Source organism: Scomber scombrus, chromosome 24 (assembly GCF_963691925.1).
Source record: "Scomber scombrus chromosome 24, fScoSco1.1, whole genome shotgun sequence".
In the NCBI taxonomy this organism is placed as follows: domain Eukaryota; kingdom Metazoa; phylum Chordata; class Actinopteri; order Scombriformes; family Scombridae; genus Scomber; species Scomber scombrus.
Window position 1 is genome coordinate 641,380 of NC_084993.1, and position 15,284 is coordinate 656,663.

The 15,284-nt window shown below is 46.2% G+C and overlaps 2 protein-coding genes and 1 long non-coding RNA gene across 6 annotated transcripts; 1 reads left to right on the top strand and 2 right to left on the bottom strand.

Annotated features, from left to right (window-relative positions):
• On the bottom strand, positions 1-6,661 carry f7i (coagulation factor VIIi). 2 transcript variants are annotated; one of them, XM_062414836.1, is made up of 8 exons: positions 6,521-6,661; positions 5,411-5,574; positions 4,768-4,792; positions 2,329-2,442; positions 2,104-2,241; positions 1,894-2,009; positions 1,249-1,369; positions 1-799 (listed from the first exon to the last, which is right to left on the bottom strand). In XM_062414836.1, the coding sequence occupies exons 1-8, from the start codon at positions 6,570-6,572 to the stop codon at positions 168-170; spliced, it is 1,362 nt and encodes a 453-aa protein (XP_062270820.1). In that variant the 5' UTR covers positions 6,573-6,661; the 3' UTR covers positions 1-167. The 2 variants fall into 2 exon arrangements, with proteins under 2 accessions (XP_062270820.1, XP_062270819.1); XM_062414835.1 differs by lacking the exon at positions 6,521-6,661 and having other exon boundaries at positions 5,411-5,638.
• Positions 885-7,992, top strand: LOC133976606 (uncharacterized). 2 transcript variants are annotated; one of them, XR_009924849.1, is made up of 3 exons: positions 885-936; positions 1,112-1,243; positions 7,917-7,992. It is a non-coding gene; the product is annotated as an uncharacterized LOC133976606 (long non-coding RNA). The 2 variants fall into 2 exon arrangements; XR_009924850.1 differs by having other exon boundaries at positions 890-916.
• Positions 7,814-15,116, bottom strand: f7 (coagulation factor VII). 2 transcript variants are annotated; one of them, XM_062414839.1, is made up of 9 exons: positions 14,682-15,116; positions 14,488-14,630; positions 13,147-13,310; positions 12,542-12,566; positions 12,335-12,448; positions 11,017-11,163; positions 10,086-10,204; positions 9,291-9,411; positions 7,814-8,564 (listed from the first exon to the last, which is right to left on the bottom strand). In XM_062414839.1, the coding sequence occupies exons 2-9, from the start codon at positions 14,558-14,560 to the stop codon at positions 7,972-7,974; spliced, it is 1,356 nt and encodes a 451-aa protein (XP_062270823.1). In that variant the 5' UTR covers positions 14,561-14,630; positions 14,682-15,116; the 3' UTR covers positions 7,814-7,971. The 2 variants fall into 2 exon arrangements, with proteins under 2 accessions (XP_062270823.1, XP_062270822.1); XM_062414838.1 differs by having other exon boundaries at positions 14,488-15,116.
• Between the last annotated feature and the right edge of the window lie 168 nt (positions 15,117-15,284).

The window sequence follows — 15,284 nt, forward strand, 5'->3', positions numbered from 1 at the left end:
TCAGTTACTTATTTTTTTAATCTTTTACATGAAGATACAGAAAAGAGAACCAACGAGACGAATGTAAACCTGAAAAAGTGGAACATCAAATCATTTAACATCATGTTTTAAGGATAAAATAAAGAATTAAACTAAATCTCTGCGTTAAATCACTGTTAAAAAATCTATTAAACTAGTTTCTGTTGCAGCATGTCAGCAGCTGCTTTCTCATTGGCTGTCGTCACAGTGGGCGGGTCTTTCATCGTGGCCTCCACCCAATCCACGAAGCCGGCCATGTTGGCGTACACCCCATAATACCCCGGGTGCGCACAGCCCCGCCCCCAGCCGACCACGCCCGTCAGGAAGTGAGTGGATCCGTACAGCGTGACCAGCGGACTGCCGTCGTCTCCACGGCAACTGTCCTGCGAGCCGGCCAGGTAGCCGGCACACAGCATGTTGGCGGTGAAGTTGAACTGGGCTTTCTGGGAGCACTGGGAGTTCTGGAGGATGGGGATGGACATCCTGCGGAGGACGGGGTCGGTGTTGGGGACGGGCGCGTCGCCGGGTCGGTTGCCCCCGGTGATCCTGGCGCCCCAGCCGGAGACGGCGTGGTAGCGGACCAATAGCAGCTCCTGCTCGGCGAGCTGTTTGGTTGGGAGGCAGACGGGGAGAGCGAAGCGGCTCAGTGTGACGGGCCGGCTCAGCTTCAACAGGGCGATGTCGCTGTCGCCCGTCGCCGGGACGTAACCTTCGTGGGCGATTGCCATGGAAACGGGGATCCTCTGCTCGGTGCCGTCGTCAACGTCCAGGTTGTGTTCTCCTGGAGGCAGAAAGACAACCAATCAGAGGCTCTGAGAGAAGGAGGTTAGGAAGGGTAGAAGGAGGTTAGGAAGGATAAAAAGGAGGCTAAGAAGGAGATAAGGAAGGATAGAAGGAGGTTAGGAAGGGTAGAAGGAGGTTAGGAAGGATAGAAAGGAGGCTAGGAAGGAGATAAGGAAGGACAGAAGAAGGTTAGGAAGGGTAGAAGGAGGTTAGGAAGGATGAAAAGGAGGTTAGGAAGGTTAGAAGGAGGTTAGGAAGGAGATAAGGAAGGATAGAAAGAGGTAAGGGAGGAGAGAAGGAGGTAAGGAAGGATAAAAAGGAGGTTAGGAAGGCAAGAAGGAGGTTAGGGACGATAGAAGGAGTTTAGGAAGGATAGAAGGAGGTAAGGAAGGATAGAAGGAGGTAAGGAAGAATAGAAGGAGGTTAGGAAGGATAGAAGGAGGTTACCTGCCACCACTGTGAGGTTTTGGGGGTCGTTGCCATGGATACAGTGGGCAGCAGTGATGACCCACTCTGGACCAATCAGAGCTCCTCCACAGTGACTCTTCTCGTTTAACTGAATCAGGACCTGAGGAAGAGAGCGATGCGTTCACTGTCACTTTAATCGTCAGAGATTATAAACTCTAAAATAGTGTCATAGTGTCTTACCACCAACCTCCATGGTGTCTTACTACCAACCTCCATGGTGTCTTACTACCAACCTCCATGGTGTCTTACTACCAACCTCCATGGTGTCTTACTACCAACCCCACGATGGGGACGATGTCACATATTAGACGGTTCATACCTTTAGAACAGAATCAGCTGAAGGAGAGTAAAACTTCTCTATTCCTACCTGACACTTTAGGCTTCAATTACACATTAAAGTTGAATCTATTCAGTATGCAGTTTATGAGGAATTCAAAGGAAAGTAAAAAGTGTGACTACCAACCCCGTTCTCCCCTACGCTGATCTGAGCTACTGTGAGGACAAGTTGAGTCAGTCGCTCAATTTACCCCCAAAGGTTTAATTCAGCTACATAGACATATACACTGTAATGTGTGTACAAGTACATAAGAAAGACAAAAAGGGCCTGGTCTTGGATGAGTTTACCTGCCAGGGACAGTCTCCTCGGCGACAGTGATTGGCTCCCACCAGCCTGGTTTGACTCACAACAGTCTGATTGACGCCTGAATCCTGCGGCTGAAGCTGACCACACGGAAACTCCTCTGATACACACAAACACACACAAGTAAACACACACATGAAGAAGTTGTGTTAACATTTGGAGCTGACGTGTTTGCAGGCGGCTCGTTTTCACACCTTGAGCGACGCAGTCTCGTCCGTTCTCTCCCAGCACGTATCCGTCAGCGCAGGAACATTTACGTCTTTCTCCAGAACCGTCACAGAAATGCTGACACTGTCCGTTCTGGAAGAGACACTTCAAAGAGTCTTCAAACACTGAGGAGATGAACATCAATTATTACAAAACAATATATGAACAGTCTCTTCTTCATGTGAATAAATCCAATTTTAAACATTTTTTACCCGTCTGACAGTATCGTCCTTCGTATCCTTCAGCACACTGACAGTCGTACGAGTTCCCAACATAGATACACGTCCCGTTGTTGAGACACGGGTTCACCAGGCAGGGGTCACGACCTGACAATGATACTCAGAGTGAGTCTGGAGGAAAAGTACTTGCATCATCTACTGCAGTAAAAGTACACAATGTGTTGTATTTATAAAGCTTGTTATATTTTCTATTGTGTCAAATCTGCATCTGAAAAGTAATTAAAGCTGTTAAATAAATGTAGTGGAGTAGAAAGTAGCATCACATGGAAATACTACAGTAAAGTACAAGTACCTCTAACTGTACTACAGTAAAGTACTAGTACCTCAAACTGTACTACAGTAAAGTACAAGTACCTCAAACTGTACTACAGTAAAGTACTAGTACCTCAAACTGTACTACAGTAAAGTACAAGTACCTCTAACTGTACTGCAGTAAAGTACAAGTACCTCAAACTGTACTACAGTAAAGTACAAGTACCTCAAACTGTACTACAGTAAAGTACAAGTACCTCAAACTGTACTACAGTAAAGTACAAGTACCTCAAACTGTACTACAGTAAAGTACAAGTACCTCAAACTGTACTACAGTAAAGTACAAGTACCTCAAACTGTACTACAGTAAAGTACAAGTACCTCAAACTGTACTACAGTAAAGTACAAGTACCTCAAACTGTACTACAGTAAAGTACAAGTACCTCAAACTGTACTACAGTAAAGTACTAGTACCTCTAACAGTACTACAGTAAAGTACAAGTACCTCAAACTGTACTACAGTAAAGTACTAGTACCTCTAACAGTACTACAGTAAAGTACAAGTACCTCAAACTGTACTGCAGTAAAGTAGAAGTACCTCTAACAGTACTACAGTAAAGTACAAGTACCTCAAACTGTACTACAGTAAAGTACAAGTACCTCAAATTGTACTACAGTAAAGTACAAGTACCTCAAACTGTACTACAGTAAAGTACAAGTACCTCAAACTGTACTACAGTAAAGTACAAGTACCTCAAACTGTACTACAGTAAAGTACAAGTACCTCAAACTGTACTACAGTAAAGTACAAGTACCTCAAACTGTACTACAGTAAAGTACTAGTACCTCAAACTGTACTACAGTAAAGTACAAGTACCTCTAACTGTACTGCAGTAAAGTACAAGTACCTCAAACTGTACTACAGTAAAGTACAAGTACCTCAAACTGTACTACAGTAAAGTACAAGTACCTCAAACTGTACTACAGTAAAGTACAAGTACCTCAAACTGTACTACAGTAAAGTACAAGTACCTCAAACTGTACTACAGTAAAGTACAAGTACCTCAAACTGTACTACAGTAAAGTACAAGTACCTCAAACTGTACTACAGTAAAGTACAAGTACCTCAAACTGTACTACAGTAAAGTACTAGTACCTCTAACAGTACTACAGTAAAGTACAAGTACCTCAAACTGTACTACAGTAAAGTACTAGTACCTCTAACAGTACTAGAGTAAAGTACTAGTACCTCTAACAGTACTACAGTAAAGTACAAGTACCTCTAACTGTACTACAGTAAAGTACAAGTACCTCAAACTGTACTGCAGTAAAGTACAAGTACCTCAAACTGTACTACAGTAAAGTACTAGTACCTCTAACAGTACTACAGTAAAGTACAAGTACCTCAAACTGTACTACAGTAAAGTACTAGTACCTCTAACAGTACTACAGTAAAGTACAAGTACCTCAAACTGTACTGCAGTAAAGTAGAAGTACCTCTAACTGTACTACAGTAAAGTACAAGTACCTCAAACTGTACTACAGTAAAGTACAAGTACCTCAAATTGTACTACAGTAAAGTACAAGTACCTCAAACTGTACTGCAGTAAAGTACAAGTACCTCAAACTGTACTACAGTAAAGTACTAGTACCTCTAACAGTACTACAGTAAAGTACAAGTACCTCAAACTGTACTACAGTAAAGTACTAGTACCTCTAACAGTACTACAGTAAAGTACAAGTACCTCAAACTGTACTGCAGTAAAGTAGAAGTACCTCTAACTGTACTACAGTAAAGTACAAGTACCTCAAACTGTACTACAGTAAAGTACAAGTACCTCAAACTGTACTGCAGTAAAGTACAAGTACCTCAAACTGTACTACAGTAAAGTACTAGTACCTCTAACAGTACTACAGTAAAGTACAAGTACCTCTAACTGTACTACAGTAAAGTACAAGTACCTCAAACTGTACTACAGTAAAGTACAAGTACCTCAAACTGTACTACAGTAAAGTACAAGTACCTCTAACTGTACTGCAGTAGAAGAATGAGGATCAATCAACAGATCAATCAGTTTGATCCGAAGTGGAGATACTGAAAAATCAATAAACTAATGACAACGTTTTTAATATAAAATAACAGATATAGATTTAACTCACGTTCATACTTCAGCCAGAACTGCCTCTGAAGTCACAAAGAACAAATGTAAATAACAGTTTCATCATTAATAATAACTGTTTGTACATTTATTACTAAATAACTTTAACCCTCCTGTTGTCCTCAGGTCAAGGAAGGACAGGAGGAAGGGAGAAGGAAGGGAAGAAAGAAGGAAGGAAGGAAGGAAGGGAAGGAGTAAGGAGGGAGGGAGGGATGAAAGGAGGATGGAAGGAAGGAAGGAGGGAAGGAAGGAAAGGAGGGAGGGAAGAAGGAAGGAAGGAGGAAGGGAGGAAGGAAAGAAGGAAGGAAGGAAGGAAGGAGGGAGGGAAGAAGGAAGGAACGGAGTAAGGAGGGAAGAAGGAAGGATGGAAGGAAGTGAGGAAAGAAGTATGGAAGGAGGAGGGAGCAAAGAAAGAGGGAGGAAGGAAGGAAGGAAGGAAGGAAGGAAGGAAGGAAGGAAGGAAGGAAGGAACAGTGAAAAGAGATGGGGTCAATTTGACCCGGGAGGACGACAGGACGGTTAAAGAAACAGTCGGATGTTTAGGAATTTGTTCAGTTTGTCATCGAGAAGAAAATGTGACAAAAAGATTTATATTTAGCATTGTAGAGCTATGAACCTGACCCCTGACCCCTGACCCAACTGACCGTCTTGGCGTCGTCCTCGAACACTTCTCGAGCCTCCTCGTAGTTGCAGATCTCTTCGATGCATTCTCTCTCCAGGTTTCCTTGTTTCAGCTCCTCCAGGAAGCCGCTGTTGGCTCGCCTCCATCTCTGCAGCACAGCGTTGGCGTCGCGCTTCTCCACAAACACTGAACCAGCAGAATATATCATCATCATCATCATCATCATCATCATCATGTGTTCACACAGAGCTGATGAATAACACTTCATCAGAGGTATGGTTTTATTTTCTGACTCTTTACTTTTAAAATCTTTATATGTGACAGCAGATCGAAAATGTGTTAAAACTGAAACAGTGAAAAGGTTTAAAGTGTCCCCTGCATCAGTTATGAAGTCTGACATTACACACACACACACACACACACAGTAACACACACACACAGTAACACACAGTAACACACAGTAACACACACACACAGTAACACACACACACACACACAGTAACACACACACACCTACACACACACACACACACACACACAGTAACACACACACACACACACACACACACAGTAACACACACACACCTACACACACACACACACACAGTAACACACACACACACACAGTAACACACACACACACACACATTAACACACACACACCTACACACACACACACACACACACACACAGTAACACACACACACACACTCAGTAACACACAGTAACACACACACACTCTCTCTCTCTCACTCACACACACACACTAACACACACACACACTCTCACACACATACACACACACACACGCTCTCTCTCTCTCACTCACACACACAGTAACACACAGTAACACACACACAGTAACACACTCACACACACACACACAGTAACACACACTCTCTCTCACACACACACTCTCACACACACACACACACACACACTCTCTCACACACACACACACAGTAAAAGAGTAAAAACATTATCAATCAATGAGAAGTTTAAATGAACAGTAAGTAAAGAGTTAAAATGAGCTGCTGTAATTAGGAAACATCCATAACTTATATTTCCTGTTTATTGTTTAACTGACATCTGACGAACTTACAGCTTTAATGAGTGATGAGAATAAACTGACCTGCTGCAGCAGCGACGGCAGAGATCAGGATCCAGCAGCTCGTCAGCAGCATGTCAACCGGCTAACGAGTCAAAGTGACCTGAACCTGCAGCGTCGGTCGGAGAGGAGAGGAGAGGCCACGCCCACTCTGACCTCTGACCTCTGACCTCCACATTCAATCAGGTCAGTAAACAAACGAGAAGACGTCAAACATTCCTCTGCTGTCAGATCCTTCATCTGGTTTTATAGTTTAAGTTTCTGTTTATTAATATTAAATATAAACCCTCAAAGAGTCAATATGGACTGTAGGAATCATACAACACACACACACACACACACACACACACACACACACACACACACACACACACACACACACACAGTAACACACACACATACAGTAACACACACACACATACACAGAAACAGTAACACACACAAACACACAGTAACACACACACACATACATAGTAACACACACAGACACACACACACACACACACACACATATACAAACACACAGTAACACAACATACACACATACACAGAAACAGTAACACACACACACATACATAGTAACACACACACACACACACACACACACACATACACACACACAGTAACACAACATACACACACACATACACAGAAACAGTAACACACACACACACACACAAACAGGGAATTTACACAGTTGCATTTAATCTGCTGGAAACTTTATCTGTGAATCATTTGGTCGATAAAATGTCAGAAAAAATATTGACTTTACGAACACAAAGAACAAAGCAGCACGTTTCACATTCCACAGACTGAACATCTTATAAACTTCCTTCATCGTTGAATCGGTGTCGAAGATTTAACGTCAGAACCCGACGATCGTGTCATTCAGGGTTTAACGTGTTGATCGTTAAAAGTAAAGACACGGACCAAAATATGCACATTTAGTAGCGTTTAGTAGTTGAAGCATTTCTTAGATTTACATATAAATTTATTTCCCATAAAGCAAAGCGACTGTTACTGTTATACTGCTGAACTTTGACCTGTTGTCCTCATTCGTATATTTGCTTTTTTGTGCCACCTAGTGGTCGCAAAAGCACATTACAGTGTAAAAATCAGAGCAAAAAGTCAATCAACAGCTGATCTCCAGTCAGAACCTCATCACATTATGGTTGAGACTTGTTTATTAATGCTTCATAACGTTTGTAGTTTGATATGTTGTCCGAATATGACTCATTTTAACAACAAGCTACAACACTGATTCATGCAAAGTGAAGGTTTAAATGTAAGGACATAATTAGTTTTATACACAGTAAAATAAAGCCAGTGTCTCCATATGAAGACTTTATTTATTTAATGTTCAAAGACGATATTTAGTTTTTGTATTTATCAGGTTCTACTAATCCTTAATATCTAGGAGAAGTTAAAGAAGCAGAACAAACAACAGGAGGTTAAACATCGGACAGGTGCTGCCCTCAGGTGGTCAGGTTGTGCAGTAACGCGTCGGTGCTGTTCGTCGGCTGTTCTGGCGTCGCCGTCCGGTTGTGGATCCACTCCAGGTAGTTGGATACTCGGGTGTAGATGCCGTAGTTCCCCGGCCGGGCGCAACCTTTCCCCCAGCTGACGATCCCCAACAGGAACGACGTCTCCTTGTACTTCGTCACCAACGGTCCGCCGCTGTCGCCTTTACACGAGTCCTGCCGGCCTTCGATGTAGCCGGCGCAGAACATGTTGTGGGTGATCACCACGCCGCTGTCCTCCACGCACTGCTGCGTCCGGATCCGAGGAACCTTCAGCCGCCGCAGCACGTGTGAGGTGGGTCCGTTCTCGCCGCGCCTCCCCCAGCCGCTCACCGTGTGCAAGCTGACCGCCCACAGGTGGTGCTCCGCCAGCGGCCGGGTCGGCAGGCAGGCGGGGACGGCGTACGGCGTGTAGACGATGGGCGACGCCAACCGCAGCAGGGCGATGTCGTTGTCGGCGGTGGTCTTCACGTAGTCCTGGTGCATGATGATCTGCTCCACCTGCAGGTACTGCTCCGTGCCCTCGTCCACCTCCGTGTTGTGCTCACCTGGCGGGAAATATATCGGTATTATATCGATATCGTGATATGAGAGCGGATATCGTAACGTCGCGATACAGCTTAAGTGTTTCCTTTCCTGGTTTTAAAGGCTGATTTCAGTAAAATAATGTCATTTTATGAACTTACCAGACTGTTCTAGCTGTTCTATTATTAACCTTTTACCCACTTTATCATTTACGGAGGTATTAGGGCCATCGTAAATGAAAATCCTTGACTCTGTTGTCCTCGAGTCAAGGGAGGAAGGGAAGGAAAGGGGGAAGGAAAGGAGGAAGGAAGGAAGGGAGGAAGGAAGAAGGAAAGGAGGGAAGGAAGGAAGGAAAGGAGGGAGGAAGGAAGGGAGGAAGGAAGGAAGGGGGAGGGAGGGAGAAAGGAAAAGAGGAAGGTAATGTGGAGGAAAGAAAGAGAGAAGGAGGGAGGGAGGTAAGAAGGAAGGAAGGAAGGAAGGAAAGGAGGGAGGAAGGAAGGAAGGAAGGAAGGACAGAAGGAAGGAAGAAAGGAAAGAGAGAGGAAGGAAAGAAAGAGAGACGAAGGGAGGAAAAAAGGAAGAGTCAAAACAGACGCGGTCAATTTGACCCGGGAGGACGACACGAAGGTTAAACTACTGGAACTGAGGTAAATATGGTGCCTTATTATTATTATTATTATTATTATTATTATTATTATTATTATTATTAATAAGTTGTGCAGTATAATCTGTTCCTGAAGGATTCGTACCTGCCACCACTTTTAGAAACTGAGGGTCTGTGTCCTCGAGGCAGTGAGACGCTGTGAGGATCCAGGTGGGTTTATAGATCATTCCTCCACAGAAACCTTTCCCTTTATACACCAGCAGAACCTGGAAAGAACAGGCAGAAACATTTTATTATTATAGGAACCTTCCTGTCGTCCTCCCCATCTGTTTTGACTGTTCCTTCTTTCCTCCCTTCCTTCTCTCTTTCTTTCCTTCCTCTCTCTTTTCTCCCTTCCTTCTTTCCTTCCTCCCTCCCTCCTACCTTCCTTCCTTCCTCCCTCCCACCCTCCCTCCCTCCTATCTTCCTTCCTTCCTTCTTTCCTCCATCCTTCCTTCCTTCCTTTCCTTCCTCCCTCTTTTCCTTCCTTCCTTCCTTCCTTACCTCCTTCCTCCCCTCCTTCCGTCTTCCCTCCTTTCCTTCCTTCTTCCTTCCCTCCTCCCTTCTTTCCTTCCTCCCTCCCTCCCTCCCTCCTTTCCTTCCTTGTTCCTCCCTCGTTTCCTTCCTTCATTCCTTACCTCCTTCCTTCCTTCCGTCTTCCCTCCTTCCCTTCCTTCTTCCTCCCTCCCTCCCTCCCTTCCATCCATCCTTCCTTTCTCCCTCCCTTCCTTCCTTGACTCGAGGACAACAGGAGGGTTAACACATGCCTCTCCTGGCAGACCCTGGACCAGGATCCAGTTCTTGGCAGAGTTTCAGAGGGTAGAGTCCGTCCTCTGTGCTGTCAGTTAATAATGAATCAGAGGCTCTACAGTAAACAGGTGAACTCTCCCTTTAACTTTACCTGCCAGGGGCATTCACCTTTGGGACACTCTGTACCGCCGACTATTCGAGCTCGAGGGTCGAGCTGCTTGGCTTTATCTTCTCCCTGCAGGACGGGGACCATGCCGCACGCTATCGACTCTGAAACAGCAGATAAACAAAAGCTTTCACGTGAATCTCGAGTTTATTAACCTTCGTGTCGTCCTCCCGACCCCGTCTGTTTTGACTGTTCCTTCTTTCCTTCCGTCTGTCCTTCCTTCCCTCTTTCCTTCCTTGTTTCCTCCCTCCCTCCTACCTACCTTCCTTCCTTCCTTCTTTCCTCCGTCCTTCCTTTCCTTCCTTCCTCCCTGCTTTCCTTCCTTCTTCCTCCCTTCTTTCCTGCTTTCTTTCCTTCTTCCTCCCTCCCTCCCTCCTACCTTCCTTTCTTCCTTCTTTCCTCCGTCCTTCATTCCTTCCTTCCTCCCTCCTTCTCTCTTTCGTTCCTTCCTCTCTCTTTCCTCCCTCCCTCCTAACTTCCTTTCTTCCTTCTTTCCTTCGTCCTTCCTTCTTCCTCCCTTCCATCCTTCCTCCTTTCCTTCCTTCTTTCCTCCGTCCTCCCTTCCTTTCTTCCTTTCCTTCCTTCCTGCCTCCTTTTCTTCCTTCTTCCTCCCTTCCATCCTTCCTTCCTCCCTCCCTCCTTCCCTCCCTTCTTCCTCCTTTCCTTCCTTCTTCCTCCCTTCCTTCCTCCTTTCCTTCCTTCTTCCTCCCCTCCATCCTTCATTCCTTATTCCCTTCCTTCCTTCTTCCTCTCTTCCTTCCTTGACTCGAGGACAACAGGAGGGTTAATGTATTTATGGCTCTAAATGTGGTTATATTGTTGCTTCTCACTAATACTGATTATTTTTGTTTTTGTCATTTCTAACCCCCCCCCCCCCCCCCCCCCCTCCCCGTCATGTTCCCACATCCTCTCCCACCTTTAGCCACGCAGCTAAACCCGTCTGCGTCCAGGAAGTATCCGTCTGCACACGAGCAGCTGTGTCTTTGTCCTTCGTCGTCTTCGTTGCAGAAATGTTCGCAGCCTCCGTTTTCCAGCAGGCAGATCGTCGGGAAGCTGTGCTCCTCTGAAAGAGATAACTCTACATCAACCATAGTTTATACCCTCCTGTTGGCCTCCAGTCAAGGAAGGAAGGGAGGACGAGGGAAGGAAAGGAGGGAGGAAGGAAGGAAGGAAAGGAGGGAGGAGGGTACAAAGGGAGGGAAGGAAAGAAGGAAGGTAGAGGGGAGGAATGAAAGAGAGAAGGAGGGAGGGAGGAAGGAAGGAAAGGAACGAAGGAAGGAAGGACGGAGGAGAGAAGGAAAGTAGAAGGAAGGAAGGGAAGAAGGACAGATGAAAGAGAGAAGGAGGGAGGAAAGAAGGAAGGGAGGAAGGAAAGGAAGGAAGGAGGGAAGGAAAGAAGGACAGAAGGAAGGAAAAAAGGGATGGAGGAAGGAAAGAAGGAAGGGATTAAAGAGAGAGGAAGGAAAGAAAGAGAGAAGGAGGGAGAAAAGAAGGAAGGGAGGAAAGAAGGACAGAGGAAAGAGGAAGGGAGGAAGGCAGGGGGGAGGAAAGAAAGAGAGAAGGAAGGAGGAAAGAAGGAAGGGAGGAAGGAAAGGAAGGAAGGAGGGAAAGAAAGAAGGACAGAAGGAAGGAAAAAAGGGATGGAGGAAGGAAAGAAGGAAAGGATGAAAGAGAGAGGAAGGAAAGAAAGAGAGAAGGAGGGAGGAAAGAAGGAAGGGAGGAAGGAAAGGAAGGAAGGAGGGAAAGAAAGAAGGACAGAAGGAAGGAAAAAAGGGATGGAGGAAGGAAAGAAGGAAGGGATGAAAGAGAGAGAAAGGAAAGAAAGAGAGAAGGAGGGAGAAAAGAAGGAAGGGAGGAAAGAAGGACAGAGGAAAGAGGAAGGGAGGAAGGCAGGGGGGAGGAAAGAAAGAGAGAAGGAGGGAGGAAAGAAGGAAGGGAGGAAGGAAAGGAAGGAAGGAGGGAAAGAAAGAAGGACAGAAGGAAGGAAAAAAGGGATGGAGGAAGGAAAGAAGGAAAGGATGAAAGAGAGAGGAAGGAAAGAAAGAGAGAAGGAGGGAGAAAAGAAGGAAGGGAGGAAAGAAGGACAGAGGAAAGAGGAAGGGAGGAAGGCAGGGGGAGGAAAGAAAGAGAGAAGGAGGGAGAAAAGAAGGAAGGGAGGAAGGAAAGGAAGGAAGGAGGGAAAGAAAGAAGGACAGAAGGAAGGAAAAAAGGGATGGAGGAAGGAAAGTTCTCACCGAGTTCACAGTTGAGTCCGCTGAACGGCGGCGGGCAGTAGCAGGTGTAGGACGAAGCTTGGCTGGCGCAGCTTCCACCGTTCAGACAGGGACTCGACTTACAGCTGTCTGGAACTGCAGGAGGACGAAGTTAAAGTCATCAAAGTCTCAGAGTCAAACATCCAGAGGTTAGTAGATCTACTCTGGGTCTGACGCTACGCTTCTTACCGTTGTACGTCTTCCAAAACTCGTTCTGAGGAAACAGAAACAAAAATGAAAGTTTAAGATAACAACAGTATAAAAATGATGTTTAACCCTCCTGTTGTCCTCGAGTCAAGGAAGGAAGGGAGGGAGGGAGGGAGGAGGGAGGGAGGAAAGAAGGAAGGGGGTAGGGAAGGAAAAAGTGAAAGAGGAGGAAGGAAGGAAAGGGGGGAAGGAAGGGTAGGAGGAAAAGAAGGAAGGAAGGAAGGTAGGAGGGAGGGAAGAAAGGAAAAGAGGAAAGGAGGAAAGAAGGACAGGAAAGAAGGAAGGGAGGAAGAAAGGGAGGAAAGAAAGAGAGAAGGAGGGAGGAAAGAAGGAAGGGAGGAAGGAAAGGAAGGAAGGAAGGAGGGAACTAAAGAAGGAAGGAGTGAGGGAGGGAGAAAGGAAGGAAGGAAGGAGGGAAGGAGGGAGGAAGAAAGGACAGAAGGAAGGGGGATGGAGGAAGGGAGGAAAGAGAGAGGAAGGAAAGAAAGAGAGAAGGAGGGAGGAAGGACAGACGGAAGGAAGGAAGGAAGGAAAGAAGGAACAGTGAAGACAGACGGGGTCAGTTTGATTCCTCCTCAGATTCTCACCGTTGTCTCGGTGTGTTCAAACACTTCCCGCGCCTCCTCGTAGCTGCATTTCTCCTCCAGACACTCCCGCTTCAGATCTCCTCTCTGCAGCTCCTCAAACCAGCCCGAGTTGTACCGCCGAGTCCGGACCAGCACGCCGTGGGCCCGGTCCGCATCCAGGAAGACTACCAGAGGAGAGAAGTCACTACTTCCTGTGATTTATGCATGTTCACATTTAGACATTAGCTGTTGATCCTGAGTCAATATTTGGTCTGTTAGGTCCAAACTGTCCTCACCTAAATCTGGACTGAGGGTTTAATTAAATTCTTTTAACCCCCCTGTTGTCCTCAGGTCAAGGAAGGAAGGAAGGACATGAGGAAGGAAGGAAGGAATGAGGAAGGAAGGAAAGAAGGGAGGAAGAAGGAAGGACAGGAGGAAGGAAGGAAAGGAGGAAGGAAGGAAGGAGGGAAGGAAAGGAGGAAGGAATGAAGGAAGGGGGGAAAGAAGGAAGGAATGAATGAGGAAGGAAGGAATGGAGGAAGGGAGGACAGGAGGAAGGGAGGAAGGAAGGAAGGAAGGAAGGAAGGACAGGAGGAAGGAAGGGGGGAAGGACAGGAGGAAGGAAGGAAGGAAAGGAAGGAAAGGAGTAAAGAGGGAGGCAGGGAGGAAAAGAGGAAGGAAGTAAGGAGAGAAGGAAAGGAGGAAGGAAAGGAGGAGGGAAGGAAAGGAGGAAGGAAGAACAGGAGGAAGGAAGGGAGGAAAGAAGGAAGGAATGAAGACGGAAGGAAGGAAAGGAGTAAGGAAGGAGGAAAAGAGGAAGGACGTAAGGAGAGGAGGAAGGGAGGGAGCAAAGAAAGAGGGAAAGAAGTGAGGAAAGAAGGAAGGGAGGAAGGAAAGGAGGAAGGAAGGACAGGAAGAAGGAATGAAGAAGGAAGGAAGGAAAGGAGTAAGGAGGGAGGAAAAGAGGAAGGAAGTAAGGAGAGAAGGAAGGAAGGAAGTGAGGAAAGAAGTATGGAAGGAGGAGGGAGCAAAGAAAGAGGGAAGGAGGGGAAGAACAAAGGAAAAATTAAAGAAAGAGGGAGGAAGGAAGGACAGGAGGAAGGAAGGAATGAGGAAGGAAGGAAGGAAGGAAAGAAGGAAGGAAGGAAAGAAGGAACAGTCAAAAGAGACGGGGTCAATTTGACCCGGGAGGACGACAGGAAGGTTAAAATCATACTTTATTTGATCATTTACGGCTCAGATTTGACCTTTTTCTGTCCTGTCGTATCAAAAAGAAGAAACACACACAACCAAAAACCAGTTTACGTCTCCTTCGTTAAACTCTGAGAGAAATATAAGTTCGGTTATCTTCGGTTTCCTCACCTGACGCCGGCCGGCAGCTCGAGACGCCGAAGACAAAGGTGACGAAGACTTTCAGCCACATGGTCGGTTCCATCAGAAAGTCGGTGCTGAGCTGTTTGTGTGTGTTTGAACTCAAAGGTGCAAAGTCTAGTCCTCCCCCAAACCTCCACTGGTCACATGATCCCAAACCTCCACTGGTCACATGATCCCAAAACCTCCACTGGTCACATGATCCCAAACCTCCACTGGTCACATGATCCCAAACCTCCACTGGTCACATGATCCCAGTGGAAATACACCACTGATAATACCTCAGATACTGCTTTAGCTCTTCTTTAACCCTCCTGTCGTCCTCCCGGGTCAAATTCACCCCGTCTGTTTTGACTGTTCCTTCTTTCCTTCCTCTCTCGTTCCTCCCTTCCTTCTTTCCTTCCTCCATCCCCCTTTCTTCCTTCTTTCTGTCCTTCCTTCTTTCCTCAATCCTTCCTTCTTTCCTTTCCATCCTTCCCTCCTTCCATCCTTCCTCTTTTCCTTTCTCCCTCCCTCCTTCCCTCCCTGCCTACCTCCTACCTTCCTTCCTTCCTCCTTTCCTCCCTCCTTTCCTTCCTTCTTCCTTCCTCCCTCCTTTCCTTCCTTCTTCCTCCCTTCCTTTCCTTCCTTCTTCCTCCCTTCCTTCCTCCCTCCTTTCCTTCCTCCCTCCCGACTTTCCTCCCCTCCTGCCTCCCTACCTCCTACCTCCTACCTTCCTTCCTTCCTCCTTTCCTTCCTTCCTTCCTCCCTCCCTCCTTTCCTTCCCTCTTCCTTCCTCCCTTCCTTCC

Excerpts from the sequence above, each read along its gene's own strand:
- f7 (XM_062414839.1), bottom strand. The coding sequence starts at position 14,560 with ATGGAACCGACCATGTGGCTGAAAGTCTTCGTCACCTTTGTCTTCGGC. Across the intron at positions 11,164-12,334 it reads CGGACTCAACTGTGAACTCG|AGGAGCACAGCTTCCCGACG; the intron begins GTGAGAACTTTC and ends TATCTCTTTCAG. Across the intron at positions 8,565-9,290 it reads GTTTCTAAAAGTGGTGGCAG|GTGAGCACAACACGGAGGTG; the intron begins GTACGAATCCTT and ends ATTTCCCGCCAG.
- f7i (XM_062414836.1), bottom strand. The coding sequence starts at position 6,572 with ATGCTGCTGACGAGCTGCTGGATCCTGATCTCTGCCGTCGCTGCTGCA. Across the intron at positions 5,575-6,520 it reads TGCCGTCGCTGCTGCAGCAG|TGTTTGTGGAGAAGCGCGAC; the intron begins GTCAGTTTATTC and ends CTGCTGGTTCAG. Across the intron at positions 1,370-1,893 it reads GAGGAGACTGTCCCTGGCAG|GTCCTGATTCAGTTAAACGA; the intron begins GTAAACTCATCC and ends TCTCTTCCTCAG.